Here is a 26,068-nt window from a genome sequence, read left to right as displayed (position 1 = left end):
TGCTGTTGACCACTAAAACAATTTATTTGGGTTATCTATCGCGAATTATTTAAAACATAGTTGCATCCGAGTCCGTTATAAACAAAGCTTTACGAAAGTGATCAAAACGATAGTACGACTATCAATAGTTTGCCAGCTTTAATGTATACCTCTTGGTTTGACATATTTAAAGACCGCACTGATGTTGGCCTGATTTATTATTTCATTGGCCACAGGCATCATTTGTCCAATCAGTACGTCCTGCAGAGTTATGTATTCAATTGGAAGGGATATGTGGTCATATTTAGTTGAACGTGGCACAGTGGTTAGCATGACGGCATTGTAGAGCATACACTGACGTAGTGGCAGCTTCTAAGGATAGTTTCCGCTGACTTGGCGTGTTAACATTCCAGCATCTTTTTAGCATTTTTGCTCTGAGACTTTCGGGAGTCCTTCATCGCTAGGAAATTGTGGCAGTCAGACTTACTCACCGTCGATGTTCTGACATAACGCCCAGTATTCATAAGGTTAGGAATATATTCTGGGCATTATGATTGTGTTGACCAAGATCATAATAGCATTTATTGTGCATTGTTCTGATATGGTATTCGGATTAATCTTTTCATTGGATCCAGCATTCTTGATTAGTACATTCCACATACCATTTGTTGTTGTAACAGTGTTTTATTTTTGTAAGTTAATTTTCTGCTTGATCTGGCGCTGGGTCTATCGCAAGATCTACTGGCAGGACAGTTGAAAAGGTGCAGTGTATCGTGCAGGACTGTGCCAGATTTTTTGCATGGTGTCATCGATCCTTGCCCTATAGAAATTTAGACGGATGCACCAAAACTCTCAAAACTATTCTGGTTCGTCGTGGCAGCTGACGCTCCTCAGCTGCGATAGAAGGGGGATGTTCTCTGAGGACCGCATTCACACGATAGTTGTTTATGGCATCTGCGACTGCATCCGTGTGAATGCTATTTAAAACTGCTTGATAGGCCTGTTGATTTAGTTGGACCTCTCTTTCTAGATCCTAAAGATACCTCGTGACATGCCTGGGTAGGGGAGTCTTATCCATCATATAGTGATTAGGATGGCTCTCACGGTAACACCCGAGCAAGTACTGCAACGGAAGCATGCCATTGTGTTGCTGCACTGGACATGACTGTTGCTGTTCTCAAGGCGGCATTTTGACTTCTTATATCCGCGGACCATACTGGAACCTATACCCATCGCGTTATGTGGGGTCAAGAAGATTTCTTTATCCGCTCCCCAAGTGCTGCCGGCTAGGGACTTGAAGATCTTGTTCCTACATCTCAGCTTGTTGCAGATAGCTGTTACATGCAGGGATGACGTGAACGTGCTGTCGAATGTGACCCCTAGAGTTTTGGGACAGTTAGTGGTCGGAATTCTGCTATCATCGACCACGACATTCAACTTTAATAATATACTCTACTACTGGCGCATCCAGCTGTTTCAGCACATTTGCTAACCCAGTCGCCTCTGCTGGGAAGTTTGGTCTTCTTCGGGTATTCGAGCAGTAGGTATATGGCAAACGGCTGCAGAAGTGATGATGTCGTCGGAACGTCATTTCCGCTATCTGAACATCAAAAGGATTGGGCAGATATCTGAAGCGGTAATTGGTGAACTCTCTGAAACTCGGTCAATCAGCTTTCCCATGATTGACGAAAGTGCGGCGTTCAGGGGTGATGAAATCGGGCGATCTGCTAATGGAGACAATTATGGGGAGATAGTCTGATCCAAGAGAAATGACGAGTTGCCAGGTGACGTCAATTGTACGACCAGGTGACACGATGGTTATGTCTGACGAACTGTGACATTCTCCGCTAATTCTGGTAGGGGTGACCGTGCAAAACGTAGATCTATCAATCTGCAAGCACTACACCTCTCTGGTCGTTTCCGAGGACCTAATACGACAACTCATGATGAGCATTAAAGTCCCCCAAGACCAGACGGTTATGACCCTCCAAAAGCATGCTAATGTTGGTTCTATTTATCGGCGGGATGTATACGTTCAGCAACTCTACCTCGGCAAATCCATGTACGGGTCATTAGAAGTAGGTTCAAACGAGATAGTTCTGTATTGAACAGACTGGTGCAAAAAGAAAGCTAATCCCCCACCTCCACTTATGGTGCGATCCTTCCTCGGTACGTTATAACTAACCATCACAACGCTATAAGTCGCAGTTGTTGTTGATCTCGGTTTCCTGCACCGATGCGACCATGGTATTCTTCCGACTCATGAAGTCCACTATTTCCTTGATCTTACCTCGGTGACCATTGCAATTAAATTGCAAAAAAGGAAGGAGTCGTGTAAAACTGACTCACTGTGAACTGTGTTCACGCAGCATGCAGGAACATAGTTCCTGTCCTAGTCCCTCGCATGGACAAGTCCTGAACAACCCCTTAGATGCACCCACTACCGAGATGCAATAGATCATCTCACCGAAGATTGGGTTGGGGTGAAGATGCAGATGTGACAAACCGAGCACAAATTGTTTGTCCTGGATTTTTCTCCATCGCGGGACTGACTAAAATAATCCGGTGCAGGCATTCCGGAATATGCTGCACCCAACACAGAAAAGCGATATAAATACAAGCATGTGTTCACGGAGGTTACAGTATTTTGTCGGAACACGGGTGTTGTTTGGTTCCAGGTCAATCCTGTTTCGTACTTAGGGTTCCTAGTGGTCAAAAAATAATTTCACCAAAAATTATGGACATAGGTGCACGTATTAATATAGCCCCCATGTAACCGTACCTCCCAATTCAAGGTATTTTGATTTTCAACACGGATTTATGTTTCGATGTAGCCCCTTTTATGGTACCCCGATTCGTTGAATTTTTACTTGTTATCCCATACTTAATAAAATATTTAGCTATAACATGGTATTATAGTGTCTCCGGGGGTAGAAATCCTCCTTGCAAACATTTATCAAGATAGGTCCATATTTTGATTTAGCTCCCATACAAATGCACAGCTAAATTTGTATGAATTTCATGCAAAATTCCTTTTTTTAAAAGTGCAGTCATCAAAAGATTTGCAAATATTTGCAGCCCAAATGTGTTATTCCGTATCCAGAGAGTCCAATTTCTTTCCCCAAAAAATAATCGAACCTAAGTTCTGCTAAGTTTACAAGATGCACTCTATGGAACAAGCGCGTACAACCCATAAAAACACAAAAAATTTAATTTTTGAAAATTTATTGCTATATAACTAAGTACCTCCAGACCCCAAACTAATTTTTATAATTTAAATCTCACCCTCTGCTATTAATTGAATATAAATCTTGTCCATTACGAATGCATTTAACATTTAAACGAATATGAAGTTAATTTTTTTGCAAAAATTTTTTAAAATCTGATGCAACAAAAACTCTTGGATTTGCATTAGTGAATAACTGAGTGAATATTTACAACAACAAAAATTAAAAAACAAAATCTTTGTCTGCGAAGTGTCTGTAATCGATACAATGGAAAATATTTCGCAATTTTATAGTACGATTTTTTTACTTTCGCGCCGCTAGATCAGTGGTTTCGACCAGTGTGCGTCGTAAGGTTTGTAAAGCTAAAATTGTGTCAAATTAAGCACAGAATAGTTCTATCTAGTCGCCTGTTAAAAATATCCTTGGTTACCTCGTCCTTGTCATTGGTGGGGGCAATTTTTTTTCTCCGTTTCATGACGTTTCTTCTATCCTAAAGATCGTTGGATTACTGAAAGTCTTACTCATGTTTTATCAATACCTTTTAGGAACGACATTCTCATTCAACCCACTATCGACTTTTGCATTATATCTCTTTGCTTCTTCATTTATGTTTTGTGCAATCTACTCAGAAATCGTTGTCGTTTACTTAACTTTGGTATTATGGCTGTCAGTATATAATTGTATGTGTGTGTATGTGTGCCTGCTGCTTATGCAAGACTTTGTAACAACCTCCAATGGCTCGGGCATGTGTAAACTAGTGTGTTTGTGCGTGTGTGTGTTTTGTGAGAAATTTAAATAATCGCAAGGATAAACTTTGTTGTAGTGTTGATGGTTTAGAGTTTTGTTAATGGCAAATGGTTTTTAGTTAGTTAACTATGTCATTATGAACAAGTGGTTTTCTTAACTGTTTTACGAACGAACTAACGTATGTGTTATCCAGATTTTCATAATGTTTTTTTCTTCATCTCCTTCACTCCTCAGAGTGCAAATGCATTCGCTAGGGGGTATGTGTTTTTGTTTGAATGCAAAGTGAGAAAAAAAGGAACAAAGTTTAAACAGACAGAATATGAATGTTTGTAAAGTTACTAAACGATGCAACAACAAACATACATAGTTGTGAAAGATTTAGAAACATTTTTATATTTGGAACATATTTTAGGCAAACACAAACAAATGCACTCATTTTAAAACTAACAAAATTAAATAAGTTTGTTTTGCTATTATTTTCAGCATGCATTTTATTTTAGATGAGGGCACCATAAATTGGTCTTTTCAACGTTATGCATTAGGATAGAGGATATGTTGTAGTCAGTGTTGCATACATTTCGTACTGTGATTACGCTATACACAATTGCCAAGACGCAATTTTGAATATATACGAACCCAGTTACAAAATTGTTTCGTTTTGAACATTTTTCTCCTTAAATTCGCTACAAAACAAATTTCCTTATGTCCCTCAAAATAACATTCTGTTAAAGTTAAATATTTCCCCTTTTGTTTATTTAATTTCGTTTTTTTAGGTTCCTCCATTTTTTATGCCGCCAATGCCGGTGGACAGCAGATATCACGAGATCACATAATAAGCCTGCTTAAGCACACAATGAAAATTATAAATATTTACTATCACATTTTTACCAATCAAAAGCCATTAATTATGGCAAAAAGCCAAAAAGTCGAATTATTTGGTAATGCCAAAGAATTGGCTGTAGCTCAGAGTTTGGGCTATTTTGGCAACGAATCCATTTATCTGAAACTCTATCAAACATTGAAAAGTGCCTATGATAATTATAAGGTAAGTCGGTATCATCTAAAATAAACTACTACTACTGACCCAACGCTACTGTGGGACAATGTTTTTTGGGACGATACTAATGGCGTTCATTGTCCTGTGGTTGTTTTTGTGTTTCTTTGTTTGCTTTGTAAATTTATTGTGAATTCAATTTATTTTGTTTTTGTCTTTAAAATTGGTTTTATATTCTCCCATTGTTTTTTCTTTTCGCAAAATTTATCAAGATTACCATTAATGAGGAAGCTGGCAGCAAATTAATTTCCCTTTTGAAAACAAGTCTAAACTCATTGAGTTCTTGCATTGAAATGCTGCCACACGAGGCAACTTTGTCAGCAGCATCATCAACAACAACGTTAAACAGTGCCGGAGGTGGAGGAGGAATGACCAAAAATGCAATGGAAGCAACGACATCAACAACATCCTTTACATCGTCCTTATCGTCATCGTCGTCTTCGTCGACAGCTTTGGGACAAACTGGTAACTCTCAGGGCTTAGACAGTATTCCAGTATTGAAATTAATTGAAGAAACTCTTCAGTACTTGACCAAAGTCATAAATTATGCACCCGAGGAGAGCATTGCATGTCTGCGACAACTGTTGAAATATTTGTTTGCTAGAAATTATGGCAACAGGCAGTACCAACAGCAGCAGCAACAACATCATCAGCAACAGTCTTACAAACATCAAATGAAACAAGGCCATTATCCGGCATTTATAAAATCGTATTTTAAGGCCAAATGTAAAGAGCAACATAGTTGCCTTGGTAACAACAACAACAGCAATCAAGATTACGATGATGGTGGTGTTTGTCCAACAATGCAAAACAATCAAACATCAACATCCTCCCCAGCAAATGTTACACAAAAAACATCAACAACAATACAATTACAGTCCATAAAGGGACTTTCCGGCAATGTGGATGTGTTTAGCAGCAGTAGTACTGGTGTTAGTTATTCTTCTATTACTGCTGTTCCAGTTGGCCCACAAGACGATTATCTATTGTTTTCCGAGTTATTTGCAAGTGGTTTGAAATATCATGCTTGGAAGTCACCACATGAAACAGAGCTTGCAAGGCATATTAAGCTATTTGAACCATTGGTTATCTACTGTTTGACGGTAAGTGAATTTAATAAGGGGTTTCGGAAGTTTTACATAAAACATTAAATTTTACAAAAAACTAGTAATTAAGATCCATTTGACACTTAGGATTGTCCTTGGAAAAATAAAAAAATTAAATATGAACGTCTCACAGTGGTTCAGAAATCGATTTCCCTAGCCAAAACCCCAATTTTTTGTCGTCACCTATTGTTAATTTATATATGGAATTCGATATCAAACATATTGATTTTAAGGGGGCCACCGTGGTGCAATGGTTAGCACGTCCGCCTTGCACTCAGAAGGTCTGCGGTTCGAATCCCAGGCCAAGCAACATCAAATTTACAACGGTGGCAAAATTCCCCCTCAGTAATGTTGGCGACATTTCACTGTGTAGGTAGGATTATTGCCTTTAAGAAACGTTTTAAAAAATTAACGTAGCTGTTACACAAAGTGACCTTATTTATTTTTTCTCAGGTACTAAATTTTAGTTTTGTTTTGTTTTCGCAAAAAATATCTGAGGCTGCACTCTTTCAGCTTATAACGGGTGATCCAACAAGAGGTACTTTTTGAAACAGACTTTTTTGACAGATCACGCATGAGTAGTGTTAAGTGTTCATGTTATTTTTGTTTAGTATTGCTTGACATTTTATCATGGAAAAGCTTACGCCTCTACAACGTTTACAAATCGTTCAACTTTATTACGGAAATTCGCGTTATGTGGGGAGTGTGTTTCGAGCCAAATTTTCTTCAGTGATGAGGCACATTTCTGGCTTTATAGGTATGTAAAAAAGCAAAATTGCCACATTTGGAAAAAATAACGGTTTGTAGGTCAGTGGAATCGTCGGAACATATTTCTTCAAACTGAGGCCGGTTAGGAATTCATCATCAATGGCGACCGTTATTGCGCCGTGATAACCGACTATTTGATGTCTTAAATTGAAGCTTGTAATATCGGCCACATCTAGTTTCAACAAAACGGCAGCACTTCCCACACATCGCATCAATCAAAGGGTTTATTGAAAGAACACTTCGGTGAACACGTTTTGGACCAGTCGATTGGTCACCAAGATCATCTCATCTTCCGTTAGAATTTTTCTTGTGAGAATATGTAAAGTCAAAATTGTATGCGGATAAAGCCGCATCGATTACGGTCTTGGGGGAAAACATCAGATGTACCATTCACCAGTTACCAGTCGAAAAACTTGAACGAGTCATTGAAAATTGAACACAACGGATAGACCGTCTGAGACTTAGCCTCGGCCAATATTTGTTAGACATAATCTGCAAAAAATAAATATCATCGAATGTTCTCTTAAATGATAATTTGATTTCATTTTTCTGTTTCTGTTTCTTTTTTTTAAGAAAGAAGGAACGGAACCTCTAAATGGATCACCCTTTAAATGCTTTTGTACTTTGACCTTGAATTCCTCTGGAACTACCAGATCGATTTTGATCGATTCACAGAAAGCTAATAGTGTTATCTGTAAAACAAAAAATTATGAAAATATCTCTATCCGTTCAAAAGTTACAGAGTTAATAACAAGTAAAAAATTACCATTATATCAAACATTTTATCGCTGTTAACAGGGACAACCAGGGATCCTCGAACAGACCCTTAACCGCATTAAGGGGTGTTTACACTAGCCAACAATGTCATATGACCCGAAATAAAAAATTCTATATCTGCCCACACAGACAATGTGGAAACGTAATTTCACTGTGTGGACGCAAAAACTAAATGGCGTAAGGAAAATCTCCAATATTGCACGTATTAGTGACTGTATAACGATGGAAAATTTCAGTTCATATCAATGTCATATGAACTAGTGTAAACACCCCTTTAAACAAAAATGTTGAACATTTGTGCAATGGAGCGAGAGGGCCCACTTTTAAAATGTAACGACAAGTTCCCTCCGGTTGCTGGGATAGCTCGCGGGGGTCCAGAGTCTGCCACAGAAATTTGTAAGTGGAAAGACCGAGAGAGTGATAACACGGATTTCTTGTTGGTTTTTAATCAACACTGTTTTTATTATTTCGTTTTTCTTTTAAGGAGTACACAAGTATAAATTAGTAAGTATATTCAAAGGTAGAGTTCCGGCCGCTCGTTCGGGGTGACCTGGATAAGTTCAACTCTCCGCTCGTCGTCGACAGTCCAGTCTCGACGGGAGACCCGAGTAGACTCTGGATATGGGCTGTGTGGGAGACCTGGATAAGTTCTCCGTCTACACCGGCCCGTTGGGTGACCTGGATAAGTTCGCCCTCCGTCCGGGTTCTCCACCAAATAAGTTTCCGTGGAAAGGTCGACTAAACGGTAGACCTGAACAAGGTTTCCGTAGGTGTCGCGAGAGATCTGGATAAGTTTCCCGAACTGATTGGCTAATTGGACGAGTGTACGCGGAAGAGAGGACTCAGGAGTTGATGATACCTCAAGGACAACGATACGCGAAGGGGTGTTCCAAGAGTTACGAACACTTCATGGAATCTGGAAAGCTTACGCGAAGACCCAAGAGTTGCGGACACTTCAAGGAGTCTGAACAAGGATACGCGAAGGGGTTCCAAGAGTTGCGAACACTTCAAGGAATCTGGACAAGAGTACGAGAAGGAGTTCCAAGAGTTACGAACACTTCAAGGAATATGGGCAAGAGTACGCGAAGGAGTTCCAAGAGTTGCGAACACTTCAAGGAATCTGGGCAAGAGTACGCGAATGAGTTCCAAGAGTTACGAACACTTCAAGGAATATGGGCAAGAGTACGCGAAGGAGTTCCAAGAGTTACAAACACTTCAAGGAATCTGGGCAAGAGTACGCGAAGCAGTTCCAAGAGTTGCGAACACTTCAAGGAATCTGGGCAAGAGTACGCGAAGGAGTTCCAAGAGTTACGAACACTTCAAGGAATATGGGCAAGAGTACGCGAAGGAGTTCCAAGAGTTACAAACACTTCAAGGAATCTGGGCAAGAGTACGCGAAGGAGTTCCAAGAGTTGCGAACACTTCAAGGAATCTGGGCAAGAGTACGCGAAGGAGTTCCAAGAGTTACGAACACCTCAAGGAAAATGGGCAAGAGTACGCGAAGGAGTTCCAAGAGTTACAAACACTTCAAGGAATCTGGGCAAGAGTACGCGAAGGAGTTCCAAGAGTTGCGAACACTTCAAGGAATCTGCAAAGAATTAAGTATCACCACTCTGACTCACCTGGTTATCTGCAGCTATTTGATTACACTCGGTTAAATTCGGGCACTTGTTACTTAGACTTCCTTTGAACACTGACTGATCCCCTTTCGATTTCCTCCAGTCCTTTTATAGGAAAACAGTCGGTACCTATTACCCAAAAAATAAGTTTAAATAATTTAACAAAAACCACGTGCCATTGTGGTACCTATCCCTTTACAGAAAAACCACGTTTTTCTTAGTAAGTTTTATTTACCAATTCAATTATATAACTCAACAGATATAATCCAAAGACAATAACAAAAAGGTGGGGACAAAAACAAACGTAGTGACTTTTGTCGTCACAAAACATAAACGAAGTTTGGACACAGTATTTCGAAATTCAAAGTTTAGACCAAATCGGTTTCAGGTTAATAGGACATCGCGCGTACAGCGACCTATAAGCACCAAATTGTAATGTTATCTAATATTCGAAGAAATATTACGATATGTAAAGTGTGTTGTCAACGAGAGTTGACGTGCGCACCAGCCATTACACTGGCCGAAGGTGTTTGTTACAGCTTTCGAGGCATTTCGAAAACCTTGTACTATCGTAATAGGAGCCTTCAGTGCAACCTGTCGCAAGAAAAATCAAAACGATTCGAGAGGAGGTCCTAAACCGCACTTTTTCGAAATTGTGTGTGGAAGGTACCCGAAATAGTTGACATATATAGTCTATATTATAACCGGATATATGTCTCGTAGAAATATCACGATGTGCAATGTATGAATCAAATCGGTTACTGCCTTCGAGAGTTAACGTGCGCACTATTTTAGCGAACAGTTTTGAACTGTTGTGGGGGAGGTACCCAAAGGAGTGGATCGATATGATCCATCTTAGAATTTAATTTAAGTTTGCGCAAAATACATCCAATGCATCCACTACACATGGTTCATTAGCGGGTTTTTACAGCTTTGGGGTCATTTTCTCAGGAAGTATAGACTTGCCCCTTAAAGAACTTGTACTTGGCAGCGAATGCAAGTTGTTACAATAAAAAGCAAAACGATTCGAGGGGAGGTCCTAAACTGCACTTTTCCGAAATTTTGTGTGGGAGATACCCGAAAACGTGGACCGATACAGTCCATATTCGAACATGATCTATGTCTGGTAGATGTGTAAAGTATGGACCAAATTGGTCCATAGTCCCTTCGAGAGTTATCGTGCTCATAATTGTTGCGAACAAAATGAACTTTTGTGGGGGAGGTACCCGAGGCAGTTGACCGATATTGCCCATCTTCGAACTTAAACTAAGTTTGGACAAAATATTACGAAAACCAAATTTTGGACCAAATCGGTTAATCCGTTCGCGAGTTATCGTGCGGATGAAGCGGAATTCGACCAAATCGCAGATATGGTTTAAAACCATTATTTCGATGAGGCACATTTTATCCGTATGAAAGTGTATATACCCTCGTTAGCATAAATGCTGAGGATATATAAAACGATTCTGAGCCACTGTTCGTCTTGACTAAACCTAAACTGGTTGGTATATATTTCCCTTATGAAGTTTATTTTTTTTTTGAAATATTCGTCGTGAGTCTCCTTGTAATCCTTGAATTTTAGGCATATAGTGTCTTCGTGCTAAATTTTAACCCCCTACTTTCTCAATCAAGGGACTAATAAGGAATTTAATACTTAAAATTCAATAAAATCTAAAATCTTTTTTACAAAATTTTCCTGTGTAATATTCACTTCAATGGAAAAATATCAATGTTCTATTTTCAGCTCTTCCTGAAGTGTAATGGACGTGTTCAAGCTTCCATTTTAGATATGTTGATTTTGTTATTGGACTTCAATGTTACCTACAGTAGTTTGGATTCCAAGAATGTAATATTTGAACAAATAATTAAGAGTTTAGACATAATTGAGGGAGGAATAGCAAGGTAAGTTAAATTCACACCTCACTCTTTTTTTGTTTGATTTCTTCTGTTCTAATTGTTCGAATAAAATCGAATATAAATATGAATTTAATTTCAGAAATGGTTTATTTGTGATTACACCAATGATACGCTTCTTAACTAAACTATCCACCAAGAATGAGCGTAATCTTATAACAATACCAAAAATAATCAGCATTACCAACAATTTATTGGCCAACTATAGCATACGTGATGTTGCTGTACGGGCCCTGAAAACATTAACCTATGAAATATTTCTAATGACCTTACCCGAACATTTGGTAAGCGGTCGTCCGGATAGTGATGACAGTGGTTTGTTGCGACAGACGCAGGGCACTGTTGTCGATGACCCCAATTCATTGGCTGCCATTACCGAAAATCTCCAAACGCTCAACAATGAACTTGACACACAGAAAGAAGTCATTTTGGGGATGTTGGATAAATTCATTGAATCCCAAGATTGCCAACAACTATTCTGCTTACTATTGCTAATTGAGCAATTGCAACAGCTTACAATGGCCAATGATGATGTTGCCAATATCATGACAACAAAAGAACAAAAACAGCCAACTTATGACAATATTGAAGTAGATGGCAGTGGCAGTGGAGGAGCCAATGCCCGACAACATCATGAACAAAAGGCAACAAAATGTTTGCCAAATCTCGATACGGTCTGTAATATGATATGCGAGTCAATATATACAAATCGTTTGTGCATACAAGACTGGCACACATACCGCCTGCTGGATACATTCTTTAAAAACAATAGCAAATATCTTTTGGGTAATAGCAGAGAATTTATGGCATTATTGAAATACATCATAGAGGCGGTAAGTTGATATTATGCGAAAGTATTACAGTTGATGTTACTCTTATTTGATATATTATTGGAGATCGTAAAAGACGGAATAAGTTGGCATTTGAAAGGTCTTATGAGGAGAAAAAAAAAACGTAAAGAATTGCAAGGCATTGTAATATGCATATTAAAATTGTATTTGTAAAATGTTTGGAAATCAAGAACTAAATCGTACTCAATGAAAATGTGAAATGAAAACTTTTAAAAAGTGGAATATATAAAATAACAATGTTGTTATATCTTGAGCTTATGAATTAAAGGATATATTTATTTATTTTCAAACATTTTATAAATTAATTTATAAAATATAAATTTAAAGGCGAAGGGTGACTTAAAATGATGTTTTTGATTTTCTTTATTTTTTGCTGTGGTGAAGCTGCTCATCACCAAAACATTTCAGTATATTTTCAGATTTTTTCGACCAACAGCTCCAGAGATTTGGGTAAAATAACAAATGTTTCACACTGGTATAAAGGAAAAATTTTATTGACTAATTTTAAAAAAATTAAGAAAAAAATAGTAATCATTTGAATCCCACTACCAAATAGGTCTTAAAATTGATCGTAGTATAATATAAAAAAATTTCAAGAAAATCGAAGGGGTCAATCATTATTAAAAATTGATTGTAAATATTAAATCGCGAAAATTGCACCCAAGCCCACTGTGCAATTTTTTTCTATTTTTTATTAAATAGCTGATAAAGCAACAAAACATACAAAAAAGATTGCATTGCAATCCCACGGCAGCGGGTTCTTTGTACCGGATTGACCCGGGACCACACAACATTAGCGTTCCGACCAGCGGCTGTCACCTCAGTGTACATGTGTTTGTATTAATTTCGTTTTTCTGTGCTGGGAGCGGCATATCCCGGAATGTCTACTCCGGATTCTTTTGCTCCGTGCCAGGACGGAGGAAAACCCAGGACCAATATATTTGTGCTCGGTTTGTCACATCCGCATCTTCACCTATATCCAATCTTCGGTGAGATGCAATAGATGTCAGGAGTGGGTGCATTTAAGGGGTTGCTCTGGACTTGTCCACGCGATGGACTATGATAGAGACTATGTTGCTGCATGCTGCGCGAACACAGCCCCCAGTGAGTCGTCGTCGTCAGATTACGAAACTCCTTCGTCGTCGGATTACGAAACTCCCCCGCAGTCCCTCCAACAGCAGCCGCACGCGCAGCATTTAACACCAGCCGTTGTTGTTTCAATCCCAGAAAATGCATCCTTTTTGCAATTTAACTGCAATGGGCTCCGAGGTAAGATCGATGAAATAGTGGACTTTATGAATCGGAAGAAGATCAAGGTCGCGGCGGTGCAGAAAACCATGCTAAACGACCACAGCTCAGTACGTTGTGATGGTTACAACGTAATAAGGAAGGATCGCACAAGATGTGGAGGTGGGGGATTAGCTTTCCTTTTGCACCAGTCTGTTCAATGCAGACCTATCTCGCTTGAGCCTGCCTCTAACGTGTGGAACTGCCGAGATAGAGTTGCTGAACGTATACATCCCGCCGAGAAATAGCTGTATCTCAGATTATAAGCCTACCATTAGCCCGCTTTTGGAAGGTCGTAATCGCCTGGTCCTGGGGGACTTTAATGCGCATCATGACATGTGGCATTCGGCCCTCGGAAACGACCAGAGAGGTATAGCGCTGGCTGAGCAGATTGACAGCTCTACGTTTTGCTCGGTCAATGAGGACGCCCCTACCAGAATTAGAGGAGCGTGTCACAGTTCGCCAGACATAACCATCGTGACACCTGGTCTTATCAAAAGCCTTTGATACTTTCAAGCACTCCACGCTGTTCGAGGACATCGAGCAGACAACCCTCCGGCCAAGTCTGAAACGTTGGATAATCAACTATATGTGTGGTCGCCAGTCGTATGTGGAATTCAGGAACAAGAAATCCAAGCCCCGTAGAGTGAAACAAGGAGTTCCCCAAGGAGGGGTTATATCTCCGGAACTGTTTAACCTCTACCTTTCCTGTATTCCGCCCCCTCCAGACGGCATTGAGATCGTAACGTATGCGGATGATTGTACGATCCTGGTGTCAGGTACCTACCCTGATAACATCTGTGAGAGACGGAACTCCTATTTAACCGATCTTACCACCTTTTTCCCACGCGAGGAATATGCAGATATCCGCCACTAAATCGACGGCCACTCTGTTAACCACATGGACGGCGCAGTATAGAAGAGAGTTGAATATCAGGGTCGATGGTAGCAGAATTCCGACCACAAACTGCCCCAAAATTCTAGGGGTCACATTCGACACTACTTTCACGTCGTCCGCGCATGCCGCAGCTATCTGCGATACACTAAAATGTAGGAACAAGGTTCTCAAGTCGCTAGCCGGCAGCACTTGGGGAGCAGATGCCACGTATAAAGCGATAGGTCGGTCTGTGGTAAGCTATGCGGCGCCAGTTTGGTCCCCGAATTTATATAACACGCAGTGGGATAAGATTCAAATTTGTCAGAACGCCGCCCTGAGAACAGCAACAGGGTGCCTTCTCAAATCTACAGTGGACCATCTACATGAGGAGGCAAAGATTCTTCCAGTACGACAACATAGTGAGATGCTATCGTTGCAGTACTTGCTCGGGTGTTACCGTGAGAGCCATCCCAATCACCATCAGCTGGCCACCGATACACGCAGGCATATCAAGAAGGATATTCATGCTCTAGAGACGACGGTCCAACAATATAGGAGAGAACCTCTACATCAACAGGCATATCAGGCAGGTTTGAACAGCATTCACACGGACACAGTTGCTAAGACCATAAGCAGTTATTGTGTGAATGCAGTTATCGGAGCACATCCCCATCTATCGCAGCTGAATAGCGTCAGCTGCCACGACAAACCAGAGTAGTTTTGGCTCAATTACGCTCAAGATATTGCAGTCGCCTAAATTCCTATTAGGCGGGAATCGATCGCACCGTGCAAGACATCTGCCCAGTATGCGGCATGGGCCCTCACGATACTAAGCACCTATTCAACTGCCCCAAACCTATTAATCTGACTCCAGTGGATCTGTGGTTACATCTCATCGAAGTAGCCAACTTCCTGGAACTGGAAGATTGACCCAGAGCCAGATTGAACAGGAGAACGAACATACAAACATAATATTAAAAAACTGTTACAACAACAACAAAAAAGATTTTTTTTTAAATTGGACCAATATTAAAGAAATTATGAGTATTTCTTTGCAAATAGTTTTTGCAGAACTCAACTTTATCAAGGCGCGATATCTCTGGAGCCGTTGGTCGAAAAAAGATTGAAAATATACTGAAATGTTTTGTTGATGAGTAGCATCACTACAGCAGAAATAAAAAAAAAAACTCATTTTGAAAATGTGTCCGATTTCACTCAGAAATCCCCATATACATGTATTTACAAATTGTATATGGATTAAGATATTTTTTCTATTTAAAAATTTAAATTTGCTTTGTTTGAATAAATATTTATAGAAAACAAATACGATTTTTACAGGCAAAGTCGTTAAATAGTCTGTAACGTTCGCGACTTGCAGTGCATAAAATGCTCTGAAATATCCCGATTTGATAACAAATTGGTCCAGAATGGTTTGATATTGATTTTAAATTAGATTAAAACAAAAATTATATTATGACAAATAAAATTAAATAATGCATTCATTACTGAACTTCAATTCATTTGGTGCGGAAACTTTTTTCGCGATAAAGGACAAATTGCACCGTATTTCATAGAAGTTTTTCATGCTCTACACGGCTATGCGGTGGTATTTTTGATATTTGCAAAAATTGACAAATAGTTATAACCCTAATGTATAATAATTGTTCCACAAACATCCCATACAGGACAAGGGAGACTTCTCTCATATCAATGAGTGCACCCCGATTCATATTGGCTCAATGATATGGGACCTACTGTTTATCGCCGAGTCCGAACGGCGTGTCTTAAGACACCACTTTGTAGAGAAGGTTCACATGGCTGAAATAGTCAGGAAATATCGCCAACATTACTGAGGGGTGTATTTTGCCATGTTGATGTTGACTGGCCGGGGAATAGAACCCACGACCTTCAGCGTGCAAGGCGGGTGTGCATACCATTGCACCACTGTGGCACCCTAATGTATACCCTTTATTTATTAGAATATTTTTCCAAAAAAACGTTTAGTGTATTGTAGATTACAAAGTTTATATTTCCAATTCAAATTGGGTTCATAAATATTGGATAAACCCACATTAATACAGACTGACAGAAATACCGACCACTACAATTATATTTAACTTTGAAATAATTACTAATGCTAACATATTTCACACTTTTATCATGGCTAACAATTGCGAAATTTGCACTAGGCAAATAAATGTCTACACATATTGGTGTCGTCATACATTCATACATATGTATCACCTTACATACACATCCACAGAAACATTCGTTTGTTGTTCTGAAATATAACGAAACAAGAATTGACAAAAAGTTATGGACTTTTTAACTCTTTCTAACGATCAAAGTTTTTATGTTTTCCCATTAATATTTCGTTTTTCATTGCATTTTGTTTATTTCATGTTGCATCATGACGGACGGTCTGTCGGTTGGCTGTTGGATCTCTTGCTGTGTCTGTTTGTCTGTCTCTTCCTATCGTTTTTAATGGTGGCACCTCAACTTTGAACAACTTTTTTTTGGAACACTGCCTGCCTGCGGTCTACTTCCTGCCTGCTTGGTTGGTTGGTTGATGGTCTCTTGAATTTGCATTGGGATGTGTTTATGTCACTGTGAATGGTTGACAACGACAATTTTGTTGTGTTGTTGTGTAATACCTTATTTCGCCAACATCAAATGCAACAATAAACAACAACAACACAAACAATTTCTGTCGCATACAAACTCCCCCAACCTTCCCTTGATGATGTTGTTGATGGTCGCCCTACAAAACTAAACAACGTAACATTGGTGTACTGCTGCTGATCCTGGGGGCTATGGTGGATCACAAACTCACATACATACATGCTGCTCTACTCTAAATAAAATAAAAACAACAACAACTGGCGATAACACCGTATCTCTGTTATTTGCCTAACATGAATAAAACACAACTACTGCAACAACATCAACAAAAACAAATGTGAACCAAAAAAGGATGTTACAAACTTTAGTGATTTATCGTATGCAACGATTATCCTGTCGAATGTAATCCTCAAAACCGAGGAAATTTATTTAGTAAATCACATAAAGCTCTATTTGAAAAATCACCCAACTACAGTGGAAAAGTTGAAGCGAAAGCAACAGCAACGCCAGCAAGCCAAGCAAACCGCTAACACCGTCAGTGTCGGCCAACAGTGGCTGCCGGATGTAAGTCATGATAAGCCCTCAACATCATCAGCAGCTAGAGCAGCTGCAGCCGCTGCCTTCTCCGCCAGCAACTCACCATCATCTGCATCAGCATCCTCATCAGCGTATAATTCAAGTGGCCTAAACGAGTACAACTACTTCCCAACAGTTTTATGTGACGTCCTATTCGAAGCTCTTCAAACACTGGCTGAACATCGACGCAACTCCCATTGGTACAGCCATCAGTTTAGCAGCCAATATTGCCGACTAGTTGGTAATTTTGTTAAAGTTTTGAACAAACTTTGTTCGAACACACGTACCGATGATTTTCTACTTGTTTCCATGCGTTCCATTCTAAACGGCTGTGAATCGAGATTGTTAAATGAATACCATAATTTGTTGATGATGTACTCGACAGAAGGCTGTCCTTCGAATGCGACGTGTTTTGCCCAATTTTCAGGCTCTTCTTCGTCTTCTTCTGCAGCAGCCACTACGTTAGGAACATCTACAGGAGGAAATTCAGTTAGTGCTGGAGGAGGTACCAGTGGTGGTGGCGTGGGTTTCTCTTTGTCATTAGCAATGAACGATGCCACTGCCACAACCATTGTTGATAATGTAATGCTGCAACTACAATTGGAATTGTATCAGTTGTTAAAATCTGTTGGTGTTTTGGATACATTGGCCTTGTTGCAACGCCTGCAATCCAATGACATTTCACATCATGTTCGACGTGCTCTCCTAAATAAAATTTGCCAACAAAGTGTGGTAAGTAGAGATTGTATAGAACTAATAATGGGATTCTTGTTTGTGTCCATTTAAGTTACGTGTGCGTGTGTATGTATGATGTGGGTGTTGCGAAGTGAAGCAGAGATAATAAAAATGACCAGTAACCTAAAAATCGTCATGAAGACTGCTAAAGGGAAATCATTTACCTGTGATATCATTACCAAATATGCCATTTACTTTTCAATGGCAGTCTTCATGACGATTTTTAGGTTATGGGCGAATCGTGGGCGCTATGAACTTTATATTAAATATTTGAATACAGGACTATATAGCAGACACCCTGAGCATATCCGGAATGCCATATGAAGCTTCTATGACTTCCCCCGATTACGTAATTACAGCTTAAAGTACTCAAAATATTCAATTTTTACAAGATTCAACGTATGCTTTCTATATTTTTTGATCAATACTCGCCATAATTATTTCAAAAAACGTTTTGTATCGAGCGTACAACATCTTCTTAATATATTAGTGTCGAAAAACGCGAAAAAAAATATTTGTTTGTATCCGAAAATAACCCAATTCTGGGTAAACCTCGTAAAAACCGATTTTGAGCTATATCTCAAGAACAAGAGCTGATGGTGAAAAACCGTAACCAGATTTGAAAATAGCTCGCCGATTTCATTTAGAAACAACAACAACTTCGGTTGAAACATTCAACTTTTTCAATTTTGTTGAGCAGTGTTATCAAAGTTCTCTCTGAATAGGAGAAAGTCCACATCTATTGCACCTGCTTCACTTAAGTAGAAACCTAGCTTAAACTGCACTTCAATTTGTCCAAACATTCAGGTCGACCTTAATTGCTCTTACAATTTTATTGCCAATAACTCAAACAGTTTTAAATCAATGATGCAGTGGCATCCATACATTAAAGCTGGTAACGATATGTCTAAAAATACCCAGGAACATAGTCCTTACATTACTGTTTGTTGTTGTTGTATATTCTTAGGAACACTAATGAGTTGTGCTTTATTTAAAAGTGCATTAAATGATTTGAAATCAATCTAGAAAATCTCTCTTTCCCCTAGAACATTATAGACATGCCGGCCAGCAGCATAATCACAAACAGTTTGAATGTTTGGAAGCACTTTAAATAAAACTACCAAGTGGAGATGAGATTTATGGTTATGCTCAGGAGTTTTATATTTCTACTTCTTCTTTTTTGCTTTCATTCTTCGCCTCCCTCCATTAATTAGTTTCAATATAAACTTAAAAACTCATTTAATGTACCTGTTCTTGTGTTTGCTTCTTCTTCCTCTTCTTTTTCGTTCTCTTATTCAAAATATAGCTCCACGCTACGATGGAATGGAACCTGCAACAAGTGCAGCAGTTGTTCAATGGCAATTTTCTGAATATTTTAATTGTTGAACAATTTACATTCGTCTGCAATTTATGTGAAGTGGACGAAGAGTTCTGTTCGCTGTTCCAGTCAACGATTCTAACGAACATTGGAGTACTCAATAAGGTTGGTATGCCTCCTGTGATTGTGTGTGTAAAGGTATTTGTATTTAGGTAATGGACATGATAATGATAATGTTATCCTCTTTATTGACATTGATATTTGACCAGTAGAAAATTTGAAAAGGGTACGTCAATTTTGGGCGATAATATTTTTGTTATGTTGTTGTTGTAAATAATTGTGCGCCAGATAATACGATTGGGAAAATATTTTTCTAACGAAGAAAAAACTACAAACTACATTCAATCCCACGGCAGAGGGTTCTTTCGTACCGGATTGACCCTAAACCATAGTGTTTCGGCCACCGGCTACCAAGCCAGCATCAAACCTTCTACGTAGATTTATATGCTACTACAACAACAACAAACTGTCTTAGACCAGAGAGGTGTAGTGTTGGCTAGGCAGATCGATAGCTATACGTTTGGCACTGTCAACGGGGACGCTCCTACCAGAATTAGGTAGGTTCAACAATATAGGAGAGAACCTCTAGATCAACAGGGATATCCGGCAGGTTAGACCAGCATTCAGTCGCCTAAATTCCTATTGGACGGGAATCGTTCGCACCGTGCAAGACATCTGCCCGGTATGCGGCATGGACCCGCACGATACTAAGGCCCTATTCAACTGCCCGCCAAACCTACTCACCTAACTCCAGTGGATCTGTGGTTACATCCCATCGAAGTAGCCACTTTCCTGGAACTGGAATTAGACCCAGAGCCAGATCGAACAGGAGAACGAACATACAAACATAATAATAAAGCACAGTTACAACAACAACCAGAATTAGCGGAGAGTGTCACAGTTCGCCAGACATAACCATCGTCTCACCTGGTTTGACAAATGACGTCATATACCAACCTGTGATTTTTGTTGGATCAGACTATCTACCCATAATTGTCTCCATTATCAGACAACCCGATTTCATCAAAGCTAATTGGCCGAGTTTCAGAGAGTTCACTAATCAGCGCTTCAGAGATCTGCCCGATCCTTCTGATGTTCGGGTAGCGGAAAGGACCTTCCCAAACATCATCACTGCTGCAGCCGTTCTCCATATAGCTGCTGGTCGAATACCCGAAGTAAAATCAAACTTCACAGCAGAGGCGACGAGATTAGCAAATGAGCGTGATGAGCTTCGTCGAGCCAACGCCAGTGACCCCAGAGTGAGGGAGCTGACACTGGAAGTTAACAGGTTGGTCGGTGACCATAAACGAAACAAGTGGTTATATCATCTGAAAAGTTGCAATATTAGAACCGGAATAAGTGAATTGTGGGCAACGGTTAAGTCACGAACCCTGGAAAGAAGAAAGATAGGTCCTCATTCACTTTTGGCGACTTTACGTTGACCAACCCGAAGAAGTGCTCAAGTTATTTCAATCGACAGTTGAGCAACCCGGGGTTGACCGGGCGAAGGGAAGAATACTACGTCACCTCAGATCTCTTCCTGCCGAATATGAACGACCACAGATTACAATCATTCAAAGCGTTGGGCCCTGATGGAATCTCCATGGTAATGCTGAAACAGCTGGATGTGCCGGTAGTTGAGTATCTCACTAAAGTCCTCAACATGGAAAATGGGCAGGGTGGTCCCGCTACTGAAGCCAGGCATGGATGCCAGCAAACGTGAATCGTACAGACGGATTTCGCTTTTATCGCCAGTAGCAAAGACCCTTGAGGGTTTATTCTTCCCCAGCGTCATAAAAAGCTATCCTGTTGCCGATCATCAGCATGGATTCCGTAAGCAGCACAGCACGACAACAGCCCTGCACGCCATCTCCACACATATTTATCGAGGACTTAACAAGATAAAGCCGTGTGATAGAACAGCGCTTGACTTATTAAAAGTTTGGATACTGTCAACCACTCCACGTTGTATGACGACATTGAGCAGCCAAGCTTCAAATGTTGGATTATCAATTATATGTGTGGACGCCAGTCGTATGTGGATTTCAGGAACAAGAAATCCAAACCCCGTAGAGTGAAACAGGGAGTTCCCCCAAGGTGCGGTGATATCTCCGGAACTGTTTAACCTCTACCTCTCCTGTATTGCGAGATCGTAACGTATGCAGATGATTGTACGATCTTGAGGTCAGGCGCCTTTCCAGATGCCTTTTGAGGAAGACTGAATTCCTATTTAACTGATCTTACCACATTTATCCATGCGACGAATATGCAAAGTTCCGCCACTAAATTTACGGCCACTCTGTTCACCACATGGACGACAGAGGCGAGAACAGAATAGAATGTCAAGGCCGATGATAGCAGAATTCCCACCACAAACTACGTCAAATTTCTAGGGGTCTCATTCGACAGCATGTTCATGTCGTCTGCGCATGCCACAGCTGTCTGCGACAAACTGAGATGTAGGAAATAGGCCCACAAGTCTTTAGCCGGCAGCACTTGTAGTTCGGATAAAGAGACCTTGTTGACCACATTTAACGCGATAGGTCGATCTGTGGTAAGCTATGGGAGCGCCAGTACGGTCCACGAATATAAGTGCAACGCGATGAAAAAATATTCAAACCTGTCAGCATGCCGCCCTAAGAACTGCAACAGGGTGCCTCCTCATGTCTTCAGTGAACGGGCCATCTACATGGCATTATTTCCTTGCAGTACTTGCTCGGGTGTCACCGCAAGAGCCATCCTAATCACCATATGATGGGTAGGCAACGCCTTCCTCGCATGCCACAGCTGTCTGCGACAAGCTGAGATGTAGGAAAAAGGTCGACAAGACTCTAGCCGGCAGTACTTGTGATGCAGATAAAGAAACCTTGTTGACCACATATAGCGCGACAGATCGATAAGTGATAAGCTATGTAGCGCCAGTATGGTCCGCGAATATAAGTGCAACGCAATGGAAAAATATTCAAACCTGTCGTCGCCCTGAGAACTGCAACAGGGTGCCCCCTCATGTCTTCAGTGTGACGGACCATCTACATGGCTTTCTTTCATTGCAGTACTTGCTCGGGTGTTACCGCAAGAGCCATCCTAATCACCATATTATGGGTAGGCCCCGCCCACTCAGACAGGTCAAAGGGATCTGCATGATCTACAAAGAGAGGTCCACCGTTACAAGAGAAAAGACCTAGATCAACAAACCTATCAAGCTGGTTTAAAAAAGAAACACACGGATGCAGTCGCAGATGCCACAAACAACTATGGTGTGAATGCTGTCCTCGGGATATATCCCTCATCTATCGCAGCTGAGGAGCGTTAGCTTCTACGACAACCAAAGTAATTTTGGCTCAACTACGCTCGGGAAAGTGCATCCGTCTAAACTCTTATGGGGCAAGGATCGACGGCACTGTGCAAAACATCTGCCCAGCATGCGGTACATGCCAGCACAACACACGGCAGCTTTTCAACTGCCCAGTCAAACCTACTCAACTAACTCCAGTATATCTGTGGTTACAACCCATTGCAGCAGCCACATTCCTTGTACTGGAGACCATGAGACGTAGCCAGGGGATGTACCGGGGAACCTAGATCCAGATTAAGCAGAAAAACAGACATGTCAAACCCTCTTACAACAACAACAAAATTCCTATAATTCCACGGTAGCGGATTCTTTTGTATTGGATTGAACCGAAACCATAATGTTTCAGTCAGCGTCTTCTAACCCAATGGTCCCCGAAAAGTTTTACAACTTTTCTAATTGGCCACATTTATTTTCCCTAATACTATTTTTTCTTTTGTTTTTCTTTCCTCTTTCTTTTTTGAACGCAGCATTCAATAACTTATCTCTTACGTTTGGTGGAGAATCTGTGCAAAAAAACTGAAGAATGTTCCATATTACGATTTGCAAAATGTTTACAAATTTTGAATAAACTATACAGTTTTGTTGTAATGTCATCATCCGCATCATTGTTGTTGTCTTCCTCTTCCTCTTCTTCGTCGTCGTCATCGTTGTCTTTATTTGACAAACGACCACTTCAATTGCAAATTGAGCGTTTAGCTCGACATTTGATCGTTAATTCGTCCGATACTTACGATAAAAATGCTATTTACGATACATTTGTCCATTTAATCGAAGAAGACGAAGAGCAGCAACAATTGTTGACTACCTCAAAGGAAGGAACTGTCGCATCATCATCTTCGTCAGCCGTGATAGCAGATGAAAGAACAACATCGTCATCATCCTACCAGTTCAACTCAAGTGAACATTTGCAATTTATGATGTAAGTCAATTACACTTTGATTCTATTTCTGTGTAAGCTTTAAATATTTTTCTTAATACAGTATCCTGCTGGAAATTTATGGAGTGTGTTGTGGAAAATTATTATTGTCATCAACTGTGTTGTTAAATGTTTTGTAATATGCAAATACTTTTAAATATTTTATTTGAGAACTTTCCAAGGCTAAAATCCGTTTTCAGAAAAAATTTTACCGTTCCTAACAAAATTTCGGAAAAATGACTTACGTCCCTGATTTAAAAAATAATATATGATTAACAATATATGTTGTATCTAAAATGTTGCCAAACATTTTTTAGTATTTTTTTATAATAATTGTTATTATTTTATTACTATTTTTATAAGCTAATTTTCAACAAAATAAATACATATATAGATAATTCGCTCAAGCAAAGTAATGGTTACAAATTAAAATTATTTTTTAATTAATTGAGCTATCATGAAATTTTTCCAAAAAATAGAATTTTTCAAAAAAATTAAAAATACGTTTTTTATTCTCCTGAAAAATTTTATTTATAAATTATATAATTAGAATTAATTTTTCGGGTTTCCTATATGTGTATGTAAGTTTCTATGCAGCTTCAAAATCTAGAAATTTCATCTACACTATCCACTACCCTGGATACTGTATTCAAAGCTTAGCACTTAGTTGTAGTTATATTTATTTATATTGTATTTAAGTATCCGTATTTTCCTTTTTCTTCTGCCACAGTGTATCTCTGTGTCTGTTTGACATTCAACTATTTATAGAGTGCTATTATTACGACGCATACTTCTATTTGTCTTTGTGTAGTTAGCTGCTGCATTGAAAAAGGATGCGGGGGAAACCTTTTTATGTTTGTTCAAGTGAATATTGTTCTTTCTCTTTTTTTATTTTAATTTCAATTTTCAAATTGTATACTTCCTTAGAATGATGATTGCCGGCATGAGCATTTTGTGTACGGCTGGCGGGGGGTTGGGCGGCTATAGGGAATATTGCATTCTATTCTCTTGATTCAATTTATTTGATTTTTCATTTAATGTTCGTGTTTCTCTTTTGTGTTACAGCTTAAATGATTTGGAAAATTCTTGTGAGCTAAACGATGATGATGGCACTCCTCCGTTGGGAAGTGGTTCCAATATTGTTGACGAGAAATGGATATTTAATCAGGTGAGTAAAAGAGAAGAATCCCTTTGGAGCAATAATTCTTGGAATTCATTGATGCCTCTCGATTTAGTGAAAGGTTGTTGTGTTTATTTAGTGGACTTACAATTATGCAAAAATTAGGTCTAATGCTAGTGTGAGCATCTGTGTATTGTTCTCAATTCCTTTGGTTTGACCTTGTCCAATCAAGAGTGGCCATTTTTGTTATGTACCCTCCACACATTTTTTCCACCACAGCCAATAAACATATCCCCCGAACACAATACATTGTGTTTCGTTTTATCATCCTCAGCATTGCTGTCGTAGTCAAAATAATATAAATCGACCACATGTGCGTATAGATGCTGTGAAATTAATATTGGAATTTATATCGTTCATACGTAGCAGCATTGGCAGACAAACGGGAAATGACAACCCCCGTCAATGTGCGCAATTTGCTCTCAATCGAATAATCATCCATTTGATATGCATGCACATGTTTCCACATTGCTATTGAATTTTCTCTTCCTTTCATTTTGTTTTCACAGTCTGCATCAATGAAATGTGTATGGTTATAATGTTAATGTTCGTTTAAAGGGAAGCACTGTGGAAGGTAAGCAAGGTGGGATAAGTGAATAATTCGGAAACGAAAAAGGACTACAATTATAACAAGTAAGAAAGTAGGGGATGGAAGATACCAAGGAACGGTCCTGACCGGTTTTAACATGGCAAAGCCCAGAATTTATCTTGGTCCCTCTTTCATCTCAAGTGGACACTGACCTCCCCGTGGTGTCACCTGGGGAACTGCCTTTAACACCCGTTAAAGGTAGTGAGCTAACATGTGCCGCGCGTTCACCCATAAGAACGTTAAAAAATAGGGTTTTGGCGTCGGGTTAGTAACCCTCCCCTAGAAAAAACAGCCTACTATGAAAAAACGAAAGAAAAGAAAAACAAATCCCTCAAAAGTTGAGGACCCCGCAAACGTTTTAAGGACCATGATATGCGAATTTTGCGAAATTTCACCAAGACTAAACTAATGCGTATCTGTTCAGAAATCGCAAGGCCAATGACAATCAATGGAACAACTATTGAAGATGTAACGTCGTTCAATTACCTTGGTTGCACAATATCTAAAGATG

The 26,068-nt window shown here is 39.6% G+C and overlaps 1 protein-coding gene across 2 annotated transcripts in view; it reads left to right on the top strand.

Moving 5' to 3' along the window:
* Positions 1-26,068, top strand: part of htt (huntingtin) — a 135,934-nt gene that overhangs the window by 50,676 nt on the left and 59,190 nt on the right. For both annotated transcript variants that reach the window (XM_073962764.1, XM_073962763.1), the window contains 8 exons: positions 4,727-4,998; positions 5,220-6,110; positions 11,022-11,179; positions 11,274-12,024; positions 17,180-18,136; positions 19,446-19,622; positions 23,340-23,791; positions 24,854-24,956. In XM_073962764.1, coding sequence (XP_073818865.1) covers positions 4,727-4,998; positions 5,220-6,110; positions 11,022-11,179; positions 11,274-12,024; positions 17,180-18,136; positions 19,446-19,622; positions 23,340-23,791; positions 24,854-24,956 — 3,761 coding nt within the window. The remainder of the gene's footprint in view (positions 1-4,726; positions 4,999-5,219; positions 6,111-11,021; positions 11,180-11,273; positions 12,025-17,179; positions 18,137-19,445; positions 19,623-23,339; positions 23,792-24,853; positions 24,957-26,068) is intronic.

This window comes from Musca autumnalis, unplaced genomic scaffold (genome assembly GCF_047663935.1).
Source record: "Musca autumnalis isolate F117 unplaced genomic scaffold, ASM4766393v1 scaffold_1, whole genome shotgun sequence".
NCBI classification, from domain to species: Eukaryota; Metazoa; Arthropoda; class Insecta; order Diptera; family Muscidae; genus Musca; species Musca autumnalis.
This window is presented reverse-complemented; position numbering and strand designations above follow the sequence as displayed.